We start from the raw sequence: 18,430 nt of genomic DNA, 5'->3' as shown, positions 1-18,430 counted from the left end.
CTCACTAAGCTTAATCATTTCTGGCATTTGAAGGTGAGAGATGGTGCAACCCTTTTCCTTTCACTTGACACTAGGTTTTACTTGAAACTTAGTGACTATTGTATTACTGGCTAATAATTTCAGTATTTTTGTGTCTCAGTCAGTAGGGAAGCCTGAAGAGAGCTGGAGAGACCAGGAATAGCCAGTCAGTGGAGCAGTCAGAACACACAAAATATCTATTGGTTAAATTTGCCATCTTTCTCAGTGTGGTTTGTAGCACTCTAAAACAATTATAATAGTAACATCAAAGATCACTGATCATTACCCTAACAGATATAATAATAATGAAAAACTTTGAAATATTGCAAGAATTATCTCAGTGTGACACAGAGACATGAAGTGAGCACATCTTGTTGGAAAAATGGCAATAATAGTTGGCTTAACCCAGGGTTGCTACAAATCTTCAATTTACAAAAAACACAGTATTTGCAAAGTACAATGAAGCATAGTGCAATAAAATAGGGTATGCCTATACAGCTTTCTTTTTTTAATAAATTCGCATGATTGTTTCCCTTGATTTTTTTATTTGTAGTTTTTTATCTTTGTGCTTGTGAGTTAAAATTTTTATAAAGTTAATACATTCATTCTTTTTTTTTTTTTTTTTTTTTTTTTTGAGGCAGAGTCTCGCTCTGTCGCCCAGGTTGGAGTGCAGTGGCCGGATCTCGGCACACTGCAAACTCCGCCTCCCGGGTTCACGCCATTCTCCTGCCTCAGCTTCCCGAGTAGCTGGGACTACAGGTGCCTGCCACCTCGCCCGGCTAATTTTTTTGTATTTTTTAGTAGAGACGGGGTTTCACTGTGTTAGCGAGGATGGTCTCGATCTCCTGACCTCGTGATCCGCCTGTCTCAGCCTCCCAAAGTGCTGGGATTACAGGCTTGAGCCACCGCGCCCGGCCAATACATTCATTCTTAAAAAAAAAAAAAATTAAATGTTACTATTAGTCTTATAAACAAAAAGATTATCTCTTACCTGCATCCTTCTTACATTTTTTTCTAGCTCCCTTAAGGCAAAAGCTTTTTTTTTTTTTTTTTTTTTAGACAGATTCTCAGGCTGGAGTGCAGTGGCATGATCAGGACTCACTGTAGCCTCTGCCTCCTGGGCTCAAGTGATCCTCCCACCTCAGTCCCCGTGTAGCTCGGACCACAGGTGTGCACTACCACCCCTGGCTAATTTTTGTATTTTTAGTAGAGATGGGGTTTCACCATGTTGCCCAGGCTGGTCTCGAACTCCTCAGCTTTAGTAATCAGCCTGCCTCGGCCTCCCAAAGTGCTAGGATTACAGATGTGAGCCACTGCACCTGGCCAGACTTCCAGTTCTTTTAATGTGTCTTTTGCACCTTACCTATATAACTCTAAATAATATACTTCTATTTCTTGATTTTTCAACTTTAGACATTATTGATTTGTTTCTGTTATATTTAGATTTAACTGTTTTACTCATCTTCTCCCTCTCTCTCTGACCCTTCTAACATAATTATATCACAACTTTTAATTTTAACTTTCTGATTGAATCTCTGTTGAATCAATGTTAATATTATTATGACTATGTAAATACTCATCGCTAAGCTGTGGATTGTACTTGTATCAGTCAGCTTTTGCTGCAGGACAAACAACCCCCATATTTCAGTTGCTTACAGCAACAAACATTTTTTTTTGCTTATATCACTGTCTCATGAGGTGAGTGACACCATCTCATTTATATATTCTGATAATGCTCTTACTTGATTTATGTTTATCTGGTATTTCAGAAGGGTTTTGGATCAGTTGAGACCGTCTGTATATTTTAGCTACTTTTATTATTAATAGTATGAGTGAAGGATGATGGTAATATAACAGAAATAAATAAGTAAGCCACTTAAATTTTCAAAGTCACAGGTTTTTCACTGGAAGTATCTTGTGTGTACTATATGTTGCCTGTTAAAATTTATCTTTCAAATAACACGTAATACTTTATATAATGCATGTGATAGTTTACAGAGTACTTTCACTTATTACTATATTATCTTTACAACAGTTCTCTTTCTTTTTTTTTTTTTTTTTTTTTTGAGACGGAGTCTGGCTCTGTCGCTCAGGCTGGAGTGCAGTGGCCGGATCTCAGCTCACTGCAAGCTCCGCCTCCCGGGTTCACACCATTGTCCTGCCTCAGCCTCCCGAGTAGCTGGGACTACAGGCACCCGCCACCTCGCCCAGCTAGTTTTTTGTATTTTTTAGTAGAGACGGAGTTTCACCGTGTTAGCCAGGATGGTCTCGATCTCCTGACCTCGTGATCCGCCCATCTCGGCCTCCCAAAGTGCTGGGATTACAGGCTTGAGCCACTGCGCCCGGCCTACAACAATTCTCTAAGGCAGATATTGTTCTTGTTTTACAGACAGGAACTGAAGTTCAGAGACCTACATTTACTTGCTCAAATCCATATAACTGCTAAGTAGAAACCAGGTCTGGGAGAGTATTCTTCCGACCACTAGATTTTAGAAGGATAAATAAAAGGAAGAAAAAGAAGGATAAGCAGTTGTCATTTGGCCTTCCTTGTGTTATGCTCTGGTTTGCAACAATTTCTTTTATAGAATATTACTAGAAGTCAAATCCACATGTGACCTCCACAAAGATCACTGATGGACAGCTGTGATGGGGGTGGAATAAGTGCCTAGAACACAGATAGCTTACACTAAATAACACATATTTTGTATGTGTAAAGATAAGGAAAACTTGTGTATTTCATTACTTTGATGTAGTGCTGCTTTCCAGATCTTCCAGTTTGTTAACCATGCAGCTACCTTTATCCTCAGCCTGCCAGAACATTGTATTTCGTGAACAGATTAAGTGCTTACACATTCATAGACTGAGACGCCAAGAATTCAGTTGGGTTCTCTCATTGCTCCAAGCAGATTTCTGCCCTCTCAGCCATGACAACTCAGGCTGGGCTTTGAATACTGATGGCAAACCCTTTTATTATTAATCAGGGATTTGTATGAATTAATTTAAGAACATAAGGGAGGTGGGAGCTTAAAATCAAAATCAAACTTAACATCCCAAAATAAAATAAATGGTATTGCTTCATCACATTTAAAGCTCTAGCAAATAAAACAATTTGGTAAGCCTTGATGATGGAGTAAAATTGTGTAGCCTCAAAATTAAACTTCTAGTTAAATACTTTTAACCCTTTCTGTTCTTTTGACATTTTCTTATTATAAGTTGGGTAACAATTATAGTTTTGAAAGGACATTCTGTTCTTTTTTGTGTTTATGTGATATTTGAACTTGAGATATTTCCCTACTGATTCCCTAAGATTCTCTGGGATAATATACATTTTTACTTAAAATCTTCATTCAGCAGGTTCAACCTAATTTTATGACTAAAAGTCACATTTATTGCACCTAAAATTTGCTGTGAGCACATAGAGAAATTTAATAATAATTTTAATAATAAAAATGATAAGCTATATTTGTATTCCCACACATTGAAATAAATACATTATTCACTGATAACTATGAATTTATAATTTATAAATTATTTGAATACATACATTTGGATCTAAGTATTGTATATGAACAACAAATATATATGAAACGCCTTTTAAATAAAATGTATTTGTATTTCATAATGAAGTTATTTTATTGTATATAAGTATAATTCCTAGTGTACATCTTTTATTCATTTAAGTTGTAATTACTACAAGTTGGGTATTCCTCATCTGAAAATCTAAAATCTGGAATGATCCAAAGTCTGAAACTTTTTAGCAACAGTGTGACACTTCAAGGAAATGTTCGTTGGAGCACTTTGGATTTCAGACTTTTGGATTAAGGAGGGGCAGTCAAGTATATAATGTAAATATTCCAAATTTTTTTTAAAATCTAAACTTTTAAACACTTCTGGTCCCCAGCATTTGGGATAAGGGGTACCCAACCTATGCAAATATAGTAAGGCATATATTTCTAATTTGAGAAAATTACCTGGTATTTCCTACTAGTATAGTAATTAGGGGACATTGTCTGTATTTTGCATAATAGAAAAAAGTTTCATAGTTATGCTTAGATGTTTCAGGGTCCGAGTTTATAACACCATGGTGTCATATGTACTTTTTAAAAAAACTAAATTACAACTTTTAGTGTATTTTCAATCATTTGAGAAATGCTTGAAAATTGAATTTGAAATATGAAGGGAAAAGTTAAAGAGAAGATCTTAAAGCCTATTTATTTTTTTAAATGGTGGTTCGATTTTTATCTTTGACCCACGTTAGTACAGCTCTTCACACATACCAAATATTTTTGGTTCTTCCAGGAAAATATCTTTTAAGGGGAAGGGATGATTTCAATAATTTGTAAAAGCATATTCGAAGTATGGGGAGAATATTTGCTATCAAGCATCAGGCTCAAATTATGTTTATATAATTCTTGTCACACACATTATTTCTCAGATTAATGTACAATCAACACTAAATACATGCTTATTGATATTATTTAAATAGTATTTTAAATCTTTGAAGTAATTTAAATGTTTTAGATCAAATGTAACAGTGTAATATTTTAGCAAAATAGATGACATTATTCCAGTACAAATGTTTATCATCAGTCCCCCCAAAAGCATTCATACATATAGTTCATTGGTTTTCCATAGATTTTTTTTTTTTTTTTTTTTTTTTTTTTTGTGAGACAGAGTCTCGCTCTGTTGCCCAGGCTGGAGTGCAGTGGCTGGATCTCAGCTCACTGCAAGCGGTTTTCCATAGATTCTTATCTAATGCACTCTCAAATCCTGCTTTCATTGGGTGCGTCTTTAGTTACATTCTTTCCTTTTCTGTCCTCTTGGCAGTATAATTGTTGTCATTAGCCATTTTCCATAGTCTGTTGATTCTTTCAGATACTTTGAAGAAGGCTTACCTTTCTCTTGACTACTATTCCTTTCCTTTTCTTTTTCTTTTTTTTTCTTTTTCTTTTCTTTTTTTTTTTTTTTTTTTTGAGACGGAGTCTTGCTCTGTCGCCTGGGCTGGAGTGCAGTGGCCGGATCTCAGCTCACTGCAAGCTCCGCCTCCCGGGTTTACGCCATTCTCCTGCCTCAGCCTCCGGAGTAGCTGCGACTACAGGCGCCCGCCACCTCGCCCGGCTAGTTTTTTGTATTTTTTAGTGGAGACGGGGTTTCACCGTGTTAGCCAGGATGGTCTCGATCTCCTGACCTCGTGATCCGCCCGTCTCGGTCTCCCAAAGTGCTGGGATTACAGGCTTGAGCCACCGCGCCCGGCCTTCCTTTCTTTTCTACTTTGTTTTAAATCTGTGACTCCTAATACAATTTGCATGCTTTTGGCTTGAGAAACTGCTGCAAACTCTGGTGAAACTGTGACAGTACTAACGTAACAGAAAAGCAAAAGATTTAAGAGGCAGGGTCAGTATACTGAGACTAAATTTATGCAGTTATATGAGATTTGAGAAAGGAAGGAAGAAAAAATGCATCCTCTTAAATAACTTTGTATATCATAGTATATGTTATTTTGGTTATATAGTTGATTAAGATGTTAATTTGAAGGAACTTTGTTTATTCACACGAATGACTGGGAAATGCATTACAAATTGTCTATTATGCTTATTTGCATTAATGTAGGCAGTGCCATTTAAAAATCAAGCCTATGGTTTTGCTTTGCATCAGAAACTTAGATTTAATACAAAATCAGAAAGTAGTGAAAGTAGCTTAGGCCGGGCGCGGTGGCTCAAGCCTGTAATCCCAGCACTTTGGGAGGCCGAGACGGGCGGATCACAAGGTCAGGAGATCGAGACCACCCTGGCTAATACGGTGAAACCCCGTCTCTACTAAAGAATACAAAAAACTACCCGGGCGAGGTGGCGGGCGCGTGTAGTCCCAGCTACTCGGGAGGCTGAGGCAGGAGAATGGCATAAACCCGGGAGGCGGAGCTTGCAGTGAGCTGAGATCCCGCCACCCCACTCCAGCCTGGGCGACAGAGCCAGACTCCGTCTCAAAAAAAAAAAAAGAAAGTAGCTTAAATCCTATGAGCTTTGGCAACTTATGTTTGGTATGTTTTAATAGTGGTGAAATATATATAAAATGTATCATTTTAATCATTTTTAAATCTACAGTTCTGTGGCATTAAATATGCTCACATGAGGCTGAGTGCCATGGCTCGCGCTTGTCATCCTAGCACTTTGGGAGACCAAGGCAGGTGGATCACCGGAGGTCAGGAGTTCAAGACCAGCCTGGCCAACATAGTGAAACCCCGTCTCTACTAAAAATACAAAAATTAGCTGGGCATGGTGGCACATGCCTGTAGTCCCAGGTGCTTGGGAGGCTGGGGCAAGAGAATCACTTGAACCCAGGAGGTAGAGGTTGCAGTGAGCTGAGATCATGACACTGGATTCTGGCTTGGGCGACAAAGTGAGACTCACTCTCAAAAATATACACATGTATATTTTTTTTCACATGAGCCAAGTGTGGTGGCTCACACTTTTAGGCACAAGGAACTCTTGAGCGCAGGAGTTTTAAGACTAGGCTGAGCAACATACTGAGATCCCGTCTCCAAATAAAAAATGAATAAATAAAACAATATATTCACATGTGTAACCACCACCACCATGCAACTTTTTTATCTTCCCCAATTGAAACGCTATACCAAGCCAGGTGCCGTAGCTGATGCCTTAATCCCAGCACTTTGGGAGGCTGAGGCGGGCGGATCACCTGAGGTCAGGAGTTCGAGACCAGCTTAGCCAATATGGTGAAACCCCATTTCTACTAAAAATACAAAAATTAGTCAGGCTTGGTGCTGCACATTTGGATTCCCAGCTACTCCGGAGGCTGAGACAGGAGAATCTCTTGAACCCAGGAGGTGGAGGTTGCAGTGAGCCGAGATCACACCACTGCACTCCAGCCTGTGTGACAGAGTGAGACTTCGTCTCAAAAAAAAAAAAAAAAAAAGAAACTCTGTACCCATTAAACACCCCCCATTCCTCCCTTCCCCTGGCCCTTGGCAACTACTATTCTATTTTCTATCTGAGTTTGGCTACTCCAGGTACTTCATTTAAATGGTGTCATAACAATATTTGTCCCTTTTGATTGGCGTATTTCACTCAGCGTAACGTCTTCAAGGTTCGTTCATTTTGTAGCATGTGTCAGTTTCCTTCCTTTGTAAGATGAATAATATTCCATTGTATGCGTATGCCACATTTTGTTTATTCAGATATCTGTTGATGGACACTTCGTTTTGACTGTTGTGAATTATGCTGTGAACATAGGTGTACAAATTTTTGTTTGATTTTTTTTTCCCCAAGAGTATATTATGAAAAAATTTAAACATAAAGAGAAGTTGAATTTTACAATGAACATCTATATTTCTACCATCTGGATTCTACCATTATTATTTTACTACGCTTACTTTACCAATATCTAGCCATTCGTCAAATCTTTTTTATTTTTTGATACATTTTAGACTATACAGACAACAGTACACTTTCTTCTAAGTATTTTAACATGCATATAATTAACGAGAATTCAGTATTTGGTTTTTCTTTTAAAATAATATTTATATACAATGAAATGCACAAGTCTTAAGTGCACATTTCATGAACTTTGACAAATACATATACCTGTATAACCGAAGCGCCTATCAAGATGTAGAACGGTGCTGTCACCCCAGAAAGTTTCCTCATGCCCCTTCCCAGCCACTCTTTTCTTTTAATCTCAAAAAGGTAACCACCGTTTTGATATTATTCTACCATAGATTAGTTCTGCTTGTTCTCAAACTTCATATATATGGGATTATACATATGTACTCCTCTGTGTAGGGCATCTTTCATTCAGCATAATGTTTTTGAGACTCATCCTATTGCTATAGTTCAGTACTTCCTTCTTTTATACTGCTCAGTATGTTCCATCATGTGAATATACCATTGTCTTATGATGGATACCTGAGCTGTTTTCATGGCAACTTCCTATTATTATTGCTATTAATTACCTCCTTTATACAGGATGAATTAATACCTCCCTTTCATGTTCCTTCACCCTTAAGTCACTGACATTATAGCTTAGAAAATTCTTGTGAAGGGATTTTTTTTTTCCTTCTTTTGAAACACGAGTGTCACTGTGTTGCCCAGGCTGGAGTACAGTGGCTTGATCATGGCTCACTGCAGCCATGACTTCATGGGCTTAAGCGATTCCCCTGTTGAGCTCAGCCTCCTGAGTAGCTGGGACTACAGAAGTGTGCCACCATGCCCAGCTAATTTTTGTATTTTTTGTAGAGACGGGGTTTCACCATGTTCCCCAGTCTGGTCTTGTACTTGCCTGCTTTGGCCTTCCAAAATGCTGGGACTATGTGCATGAGCCACCACACCAGCCAGATTTTTTAAAGTAGTGTATTCGAAATCTTTCTCAATTTCCTAACAAATTAGCAACACCATTTTTCCCTACCGTAGATCTTTGCCAGTGAAAGAGATCCAGTAGTTGCTGATTTTAAGCATACACATTAAAACCATACACATACTGGTGTATGGTTTTCTTTTTAATGCTGGTAAGTAAATTATCCCAGGAGGAGTCATTGGCTTCCATGCTAGGTATATCTTGAGATGTTAGACTATCTTTCAATCTTATTCCTAAGTTTTTGAAACAACATTGTCATTTTACTATGGACAGGGAAGTGAAAGAAGGAGGCATTGTGTAATTTCTGGTGGTTGCAGGTAGCAGAGTTCTCACTATGGCCAGCTGCTACAGTAGTAGCAGCAAAAGGTAGAAGATAGTACAGAGGAGATGGGGACATTACAGGTTGTTGGTAGGTGAAGTCAATCTCTACTACAATTATAAATTGATACCCAGTTTTTTTGCAGAGAGAAATTGAGGTCCACCTGTTTGCAGTATTTCATTTGCTAATTAGACAGTGCCATACCGTATACCATATGTGTTTGATAGAATGACAAAAGGACAATTCTTACAAATTTAAATATACCAACTTTGCCATGTTTTTATCTATTGTATATATGGTATATATACTTTGAATTTGATCTCAAAATACCATAAGAACATCAAGACTCATTTTATACTAGAATCTCCTTCGTTCCCTCCTCTCCCCTCACCGCCCCCCCCCCCCTTTTTTTTTATTTGACAGAATTTTGCTCTGTTGCCCAGGCTGGAGTACAGTGGCATGATCTCATCTCACTGCAACCTCCACTACCCCAATTCAGGCAATTCTCCTGCCTCAGCCTCCCAAGTAACTGGGATTACAGGCACATGCACCACCACACCCCGCTAATTTTTTGTATTTCTAGTAGATACAGGATTTTGCCATGTTGGCCAGGCTTGTCACAAACTCCTGACCTCGGGTAATCTGCCCTCCTCGGCCTCCCAAAGTGCTGGGATTACAGATGTGAGCGACCGTGCCTGGCTAAAATCTCCTCTTTTTTAAAATTTTGTGATATTGAGGAGAAAAGTCTAATTTAAAAAAAAATTCTACTTGGTTTAAGGATGAGTTACTAAGGAAATCAGAGAAGCATTTCATATATTAAGATGTGCTCTCTGTATTTTCCAGAAGGTATGAAAGTAATACCACTTAATAGGTTAGCTGCTACCCTGCACTTTCAAAGCACTTTAGAGTCATTCATCTGTCTGAGGTAGGACAGTGTTAGCAACCTTGGTTAATAGATGAGAATTCTTTTTCTCCCTGCATTTTACTGTATTTGAGTTCCAGAATTTATTCAGAGCTCTCCAGTGTTTGTGGTCTTCTGGTGGCCTAACAAAAGTTCCTTTTAATAATGGCTCTCCCTCACCAATCTCCTGAATGCTTCTGGGATATTTTTCCAGAAGAGTTTTTAAAATTAGAAACAAAGAATTGTCACTTATTGTGGTAGCAATAAAAATAAATTTAACTTGAAAATTTATAAGAGATTATATCACTCATGGAAAAAGATAAAACAATTATATAGACAAATAGGTAAACTATTTCGTAAATTTAGATAAAGTCTTAGAAGATATAACTTTAATGCACACCTAATTCATGGTTTTCCTTCTGGAGGAGAGATTATGGAATTCTTTACCTAAAATAATTTAATAATTATATTGAACTAGGTGCGTTTGTGGTTAACAAGGGAAAGAAACCACAGGTGTTTATTTCCTGCATCTCTGCAAATTACTGGTTATGTTAGTGAGTGAATAATAAATTAGAGTATGGTTATAGGAACTTTATAATTTGAAGAAGTAAAAGGTATCACAGACACCTCATTGTGCTGGTTTTTATTCATTTAAATATAGAGCTTCTTGAAGGTTAAAATTCCAAAGCCTGATTTGTTTTCTCTGTGTTTGTTTACAAGTATGTTTAATCCTACTCTTGTTTTTGAGCTTTGTAATACTGCATGGAATATTAATCATTATGTGATCTTATTGTAGATATCTTCAGTGCTTCCACAGAAAGTCATTGTCAGAGAATTCATTCTAATTCAAGGTTAATTAGTGTACCATTAAAATAATGTGTTACAAGAATTAATTGCATTGCAGGTCAGAAAACGTGTTAAAAAGTATGGTGTAAATGTCTGAGAGCACATCATCCTTTTTAAAACATTACTATACATGTGCCCCGCTTCTGGAAAATATATCCAAAGTGAAAATCACTACGGAGGTCCAGTCATAGGTGTTTCCCCTAAAGTAAATTTTTGGCACCACATGGAAAATTTAAAATATGGGAAATTTAAAATATAACACCCATTAACAGTAAAATGTGTTGCTTCTCAGCTTTACCATTGAAACAGCTAAGGATTTATATTTTAGCTTTAGTTGATATAACCCTATTGGGTCAAACCTAAGGAAAATTCAGGAACGTGGCTGAGAGATATAAATTATCTATACATCTTATGGTAAAAGTACAAGATATATTATGTTGTCCTACTTAACTATTATGTAGTTTTTGTAAGTACCCTATGTAAATATATCACACATCGTCTTAACTATGTAGTAAGTCTTGTCTCTAGTTTAAGCTAATAGCCATAAAATGCACACTTAACAATTAGAACAAAAAATGATAGACTTTGAAATTTTGTGTGATTATTTTAATGTATTAGTAAATGCTGTGAAACAATAACGTGGACCTATAGAATATTTATTCATTAGTATTTGTTCAGAGTCTCATTAAAATATCTAATTGTTCATATGGAGGATTTTTGAATTAGGGCCCTAGTAACAGCAGATCACATTAGAGCTACAAAAATTTTAACATAGGAAACTGCTGTAGTACTCAACAATACATTTTCACCTGGACTTTTAGAATTGTCTCCACTAAAAAATAACTCCTGGCTGGGCGTGGTGGCTCATGCCTGTAATCCTAACACTTTGGGAGGCCGAGGTAGGCGGATCACAAGGTCAGGAGTTCGAGACCAGCCTGGCCAACATGGTGAAACCCCGTCTCTACTAAAAAAAAAATACAAAAATTAGCTGGGTATGGTGGCGGGTGCCATCTATTTGGAAGGCTGAGGCAGGAGAATTGCTTGAAACTGGAAGGCGGAGGTTGCAGTAAACGGAGATCCCGCCACTGCACTCCAGCCTAGGCAAAAGAGTGAAACTCCATCTCAAAAATAAAATAAATAAAATAAAATAGAATAGAATAAAATAAAAATAACTCCTACTGGGCTCTGAACAAGGCAAAATAAAACAGTTTTGATACTGTAAAGTGTGAATGATTTGCCCACATTTTTTCTCTGCTTTTCTCCCTCTTAGGATTTTGCGTAAGCCTGTTAGAAAACAGGTATTCACAGGTAAATAAAAGTAAATCAAGCAAGTGAAAGCAAAAGAAGACAATTTGTAGGGAAGAAGTTTTCCTACTTTGTTGTTTGTTTAAAGAATAGATCCTAGTTTAATTAGTTGAACTAATAGGTGTGTGAAGAGAGTCTGGATGATAAAAAGAATGTAGGCAGTTTTAGAAAAGCTGTTTTTTGAAAGGTGCTTTTTACTTTAAATCAATCCTCGCCCCAGCTTATATCTTTTCTAAAATGACATAAAGTAGGGATTTCAACTTAATGTGGAAAAACATTCCATTCTTTATAAATGGCAACATCATCACCATCCTCAGAAAGTAGTAAGCCATGCATCCCTCATTTATTCAGAAAAGCCCTTAGCTTTTGGGGTTTTGTTTATTCTTTTGAACCAAGTAGGCTTTTTTTCATTAACTAAAACAAGATTTAGCAGTAGAGAATAGAAATAACACATGTAACAGTAACTGTGAGTCTTTGGTAGACAAATGTTAAAATTAATATTTCATATTTGGTATTTGTCTCCTAATAGTTAATCATCCATTCTCTTTTACAAGTGGCTTTCACAGTCAGCTGTTTGATGATAGACACTAATAGATTGTACTAGTGTTTTTGAGGTATTTCAGATTGTAAACTTGCAATAGTAAGGAGAAATGCTTATTTTCAAACTGGTTAAATAATCTTTTTAAGGAATAAACTTGAGGAAATTTAGATATAGTACATTTGGATTATGATTTCTACTTAGGTTTAAGTGCTTGCTTTTTTATTCTTATGAATTCATTGGACATAACATTTTAGAAAACTGGAATTTATAAAGTACAGTTTACAAAGCATTTTCTTGTAGTTCATTTAGCAGGTATTATTGATATTATTGTTGTTATTACTATCATCGCCACTCTGTAAGTGAACTGATTGAGCTGAAAGCAGGCATTGGGCTAGTACAGACCCAGAAGTAGATATTGGGGCTTCCCATTGATTGTTTTCGTTGTTGTTGTTGTTTTTGAGATGGAGTTTTACTTTGTCACCCAGGCTGGAGTGCAGTGGTATGATCTCAGCCAACTGCAACCTCCACCTCCCGAGTTCAAGCAATTCTCCTGCCTCAGTGTCCCAGGTAGCTAGGATTACAAGCGCCCATCACCATGCCCGGCTAATTTTTGTATTTTTAGCAGAGACAGGATTTCACCATGTTGGCCAGGCTGGTCTTGAACTCTTGACCTCAAGTGATCCACCCGCCTCGGCCTTTCAAAGTGCTGAGATTACAGGCGTGAGCCACCGTGCCCTGCCCTATTGATTGTTTATTGCTTTTCCCGTAGTGCATTTTTATATCAATCATTCTTAGAATAATTAACCCTTACTTTTACATATTTCCTTATCTTTCTTAAAACATTAGCCGGGCGCGGTGGCTCAAGCCTGTAATCCCAGCACTTTGGGAGGCCGAGACGGGCGGATCACGAGGTCAGGAGATCGAGACCATCCTGGCTAACACAGTGAAACCCCGTCTCTACTAAAAAATACAAAAATCTAGCCGGGCGAGGTGGCGGGCGCCTGTAGTCCCAGCTGCTCCGGAGGCTGAGGCAGGAGAATGGCATAAACCCGGGAGGCGGAGCTTGCAGTGAGCTGAGATCCGGCCACTGCACTCCAGCCCTGGCTACAGAGCGAGACTCCGTCTCAAAACAAACAAACAAACAAAAAAAAAAACATAATATCTTTTACATGGACCCACCACTGAGGTAACAAATTCATTTATCTTGTTCTGTGTTTTAGGGTAGGGCTCTACTTCACTGGGCCTGTGATCGAGGACATAAGGAACTAGTCACAGTCTTGCTGCAGCATAGAGCTGACATTAACTGTCAGGTAAGAGTGACAAAATAAAGAAGAGCTTTTATTTTTTAAAGTATAATTCACATAACATAAAATTTACCAGATAAACTCTTTTGAAATGTGCAATTCAGTGGCGTTTAGTACATTTCACAATGTTGTGTAATCATTGCTATTATACAGTTCCGTAATACTGTTGTCACTGCAGAAGAAAACCCTGTTCCCACTAAGCAGTCACTTTTTAAAATTTTTTTATTTCTCCCTTTGCCCCAGACCTTGGCAACCACTAATCTGCTTTCTGTTTCTATAGATTTGCCTATTCTGGATATTTTATATAAATGGAATCATAACAATTACGGTTGTGTTTGACTTCTTTTACTTAGCATAATGTTTTGAAGGTGTATCTATATTGTAACATGTAACAATACCTCATTCCTTTTTATGGCTGTATTTTTTGAATATCCCACATATTTATCCATTAATCAATTGATGGGTTGATGGGCAGTTTGGGTTGTTTCTGTCTTTGGCAATTGTGAATAATGCTACTGTGAACATTTGTGTACTTGTGTTTTTGTTTGAATACCTGTTGTCAGTTCTTTTGGTTGTAGACATAGGAGTGGAATTACTGGGTCATAAAGTAGTTTGATGTTAACCTTTTGAGCAACTGACAAACTGTTTTCCATAGGAGCTACACCATTTTTCATGCCCAGCAGCTATGTATGATGCTTCCAGTTTCACCACATCCTCACCAATACTTGTTACTTTCGCTTTTTAAAAAATAATTATCTTGGCCGGGCGCGGTGGCTGAAGCCTGTAATCCCAGCACTTTGGGAGGCCAAGACGGGCGGATCACGAGGTCAGGAGATCGAGACCATCCTGGCTAACACGGTGAAACCCCATCTCTACTAAAAAATACAAAAAATGAGCCGGGCGAGGTGGCGGGCACCTGTAGTCCCAGCTGCTCGGGAGGCTGAGGCAGGAGAATGGCGTGAACCCGGGAGGCGGAGGTTGCAGTGAGCTGAGATCCAGCCACTGCACTCCAGCCCAGGCGACAGAGCAAGACTCCGTCTCAAAAAAAAAAAAAAAAAAAACTATCTTATGTTTTTTTGAATGTATGTTCAATGTTATGTTTTTTTTTCGGGTATGAAATGATGTCTCATCATGGTATAATTTTGATTTGCATTTCCCTAATGACTAATGATATGGAGTATCTTTTCACACGCTTGTTGACTATTTGCATATATTTTTTTCCTTTTGTTTATGGTGTCATACTTTAGAAACCATTGCCAAATCCAAGGTCACAGAACCTAAGGTTTTGGGTTTCTTTCTCCTTTTTATTGTGGTAAAATACTCATAAAATTTACCATTTTAACCATTTTAAGTGGATAGTTATGTGGCACTAAATACGTTTATATTGTGTGCACCCATCGCCACCACCCATCTCCAGAACTTTTTCATCCCCCACAACTGAAACTCTAACCATTAAACACTAATTTCCTATTCCTCCCTTTCCTTAGCCCCTGGCAACTACCATTCTACTTTCTATTTCTGTGAATTTGACTGCTCTAGGTACCTCATATAAGTGGAATCATACAAAATTTGTCCCGTTTTGACTGGCTTATTTCACTCAGCATAACATCATCAAGGTTCATCCGTGTGGTTGCGTGTGTCAAAATTTCCTTCCCTTTTAAAGCGGAATGTTATTTGTATGTATTTACAATACTTTGTTTATTCCAATATCTATGGGCACTTGGTTTGCTTTTACCTTTTGGCGATTATGAATAACGATACTGTGAACATGGATGTACAAATGTCTGTTCAAGTCCCTACTTTCACTTCTTTTCAGTATATACCCTAGAAATAGAATTGCTGGATCGGATGATAATTCTACGTTTAATTTTTTGAGGAATTGCCATATTTCCCACAGTAGCTGCACCATTTCACATTTCCACCAGTAATACACAGATATTCGAATTTCTCCACATCCTTGCCCACACTTGTTATTTTCTGTGTTTTTGACAATAGACATCCTAATGACTGATTTGGGTGCCTTTTATTTCATTTCCTTGCCTAATTGCTCCAGCTGGGCCTTCCAGTACTAGGTTCAATAGAAATGGTAACATAGGCATCTTTGTCTTTTTACGCTTAGGTTCTGGAAAAAGCTAAAAATAAAAATAAAAATAATCACACAACACTGTTGTTACCATAAATCATGGTAATATCATCATTAAATTTGACTACCTAATCTTCTGGTCTTTATCTTCAGAATACCTCCTATTTCACAGAGAAAGTAGAATAAATGTTTATGACCAACCCAGATCTCAGCCAGTAGCTCCAGACACAGATATCTCTTTGATGTCCCTCAGACACTTCAAACGCACAATATCTAACACTAAGCACCAGCATCCCTCAACAGCCCACTCTTCCCTGCCCGCCACTCACCATAATTGGCACCATCATCCAACAAGTTCCCAGGAGAATGTGTCATAATTTAGTTAACTAGTACCATATAAATGGACTGTAACAATTTATACTTCGACCAGCAATGTATGAGAGAATTCCTGTTTCTCTAGCCCTGCCAAATAGTTCATCATAACACTTTTTGTTCTCTGCCTGTTTGATGAATGGTATATCATATTTTTAATACAGCTTTTCCTCAGTTTCCCATTGTGTTGATGGTATTTTTCTCCTTACAGGAACTTTTTATATAGTAAGGAAAATCACTTTCTTTGTGATACAGTTGTTAAAATTTTCCCCCACATTTTCTTCTAGAATTTTTATTATTTCATGGTTTTTATCAACTCATCTAGAATTGATATACATATCCTATGTATGTAATAGGAATTTTACTTTTGTCCAAATGGTGCCAACTTTATTTTTGTCCATATGACTAGCTAGTTCCAGTAATGTTTATTGAATCATTGGTATCTTTTCTATAGCAATTTGAACTGTCTTATCATAGTCTCAATTCTTTTATGTATTTCAGTCTATCTTGGGGGCTTCTTCTTCCATTCCATTGCTCTGGTTTTCTGTTCATGTATTTGTGCTACACTGTTTTAAGTATTATAGCTTCAAAATATATTTTTAAATCTGGTTGGGCAAATTTCTTCACTACTCATTCAAAATACTTTCTACTATTTTAGCTTATTTGTTTTTCTGTGTAAATTTCAAAATCATTTTTTCAATGCCCAACTTTCCCTACCACTATTAAAGTTAAAACAACAAACAAGAAGAACTGGCCAGATGGCGATGGCTCATGCCTGTAATCCTAGCACTTTAGGGGGCTGAGTCAGGAGGATCACTTGAGACCAGGAGTTTGAGACTAGCCTGGGCAACATAGTGAGACCCCATCTCCACAAAATTTTTTTAAAAAATTTGATATAGTGGTGGGTGCCTATAGTCCTAACTACTCTGGAGGCTGAGGTGGGAGGATCACTTGAGCCCAGGAGTTAGAGGCTACAGTGATCTATGATTGCACCACTGCATTCCATCCTGGATGACAGAGCACAAGACCCTGTCTCTAAAAAACAACAAAACGATATTTTTAACCAAACACATTGTTTGGAGATATTGTATATGGAAATTTCCCCAAGTTAGGCATTGCCTTAGGTTTTTGCCTTACGGATTTCTTATGTTCTGTTTGTTTGGATAGTGTAAGACAAACAATCCAAAAACTATGGGTGGCTTTATAGAACATTCTTTACTAAACACCAAGCTTTAATGCAAAGTAAAAGTTCGATGTAGGTTTTTAGGACGGATCTGTTAGTATTATATGCCTGGCACAATGTATTCCTTTGTATTCACATGACCATTGTGTATAGCCACCAGCTTTGATTCTGTTTTGACAGTCATAATCTATACAATCTAACTTTAGTTAATGGGATGCTTTTGGCTTTTCCAGTTTGAGTTGCTAACATGCTTCGAAGTCAAAGGGCTTCTGGAGGTTAGCTCTCAGAATAGCTCTTTCCCTTGTAATATCTTCTTTGGTTTCGTTATTGAAAACTCTTTTCAAATATAGACAATACAAACATAATAAATGGAAGGAAAGGTTCATCTCCCTCATGACTCAATATATCTTAAACAACATTATTATTGACTGGCCTATTGGTTGCCAAAAAGGAAAATCAATTTTATTAGAAGTATTTGCTTGGCCACAGATCTTGGTACTAACTCAGCACAGGCAGTCTGATGTTATCAACTATCTGAAGACTAATTTTTACCATTAGTCTGGAACGAAGCAGTAATTAGAGATATGTCAAAGTCTGCTCTGTGTTTTCCTGTCGTTTTTTACCCTTCAGTCTGTCTCATACATTTTTTTTTTGTACTGCGGCTTCTATTTTGTGTGACTGTGATGGAATTGAAACTTGAAATTTTATTTCTAAGGAAGATGTTGTATAGATTTCATTTGTTATCTGACAGTATTATGGATACAGTTTTGTCTCTTCCACTGCTTGGTACTGATTTTTAATTCCACTCTGGAAGTTAGGTTCATACCACATTTGGGATTAGGATATGGCTTACATGCACGCGCGTGTGCGCATGCATACACACACACCCTTCTCTGACTTCTTGAGTAACTTTGATTTTTTAAGCCCTGAAGAAAGATTAAAACTACCCCCCAAAGCACATTAAAAGGTATTTGAATGCTGAACATTTATTGGTAGGAGGAGTAGGAGCATCTTTGGTGTATGTGTCAGTACTGTGTACTGGTGTTATGCAGTTTAAAAGAAAAACATTTTGTTTAAGTGGTACAGAAATGTATAAAGGCTTTATGACATATACATTATATAAGCTTACAGTTTATAGACTACCCTGTGCCTTCTCAGTGAATACCTTGTGCCTATCTGTGTCTTATG

The 18,430-nt window shown here is 37.5% G+C and overlaps 1 protein-coding gene across 2 annotated transcripts in view; it reads left to right on the top strand.

Annotated features, from left to right (window-relative positions):
- Positions 1-18,430, top strand: part of ACBD6 (acyl-CoA binding domain containing 6) — a 208,037-nt gene that overhangs the window by 92,786 nt on the left and 96,821 nt on the right. For both annotated transcript variants that reach the window (XM_030936850.1, XM_010375644.2), the window contains exon 6: positions 13,521-13,610. In XM_030936850.1, coding sequence (XP_030792710.1) covers positions 13,521-13,610 — 90 coding nt within the window. The remainder of the gene's footprint in view (positions 1-13,520; positions 13,611-18,430) is intronic.

Source organism: Rhinopithecus roxellana, chromosome 8 (genome assembly GCF_007565055.1).
Source record: "Rhinopithecus roxellana isolate Shanxi Qingling chromosome 8, ASM756505v1, whole genome shotgun sequence".
Taxonomy (NCBI): domain Eukaryota; kingdom Metazoa; phylum Chordata; class Mammalia; order Primates; family Cercopithecidae; genus Rhinopithecus; species Rhinopithecus roxellana.
Note: the sequence above shows the minus strand (reverse complement) of the source record. Positions and strands in the feature narration are given on the sequence as shown.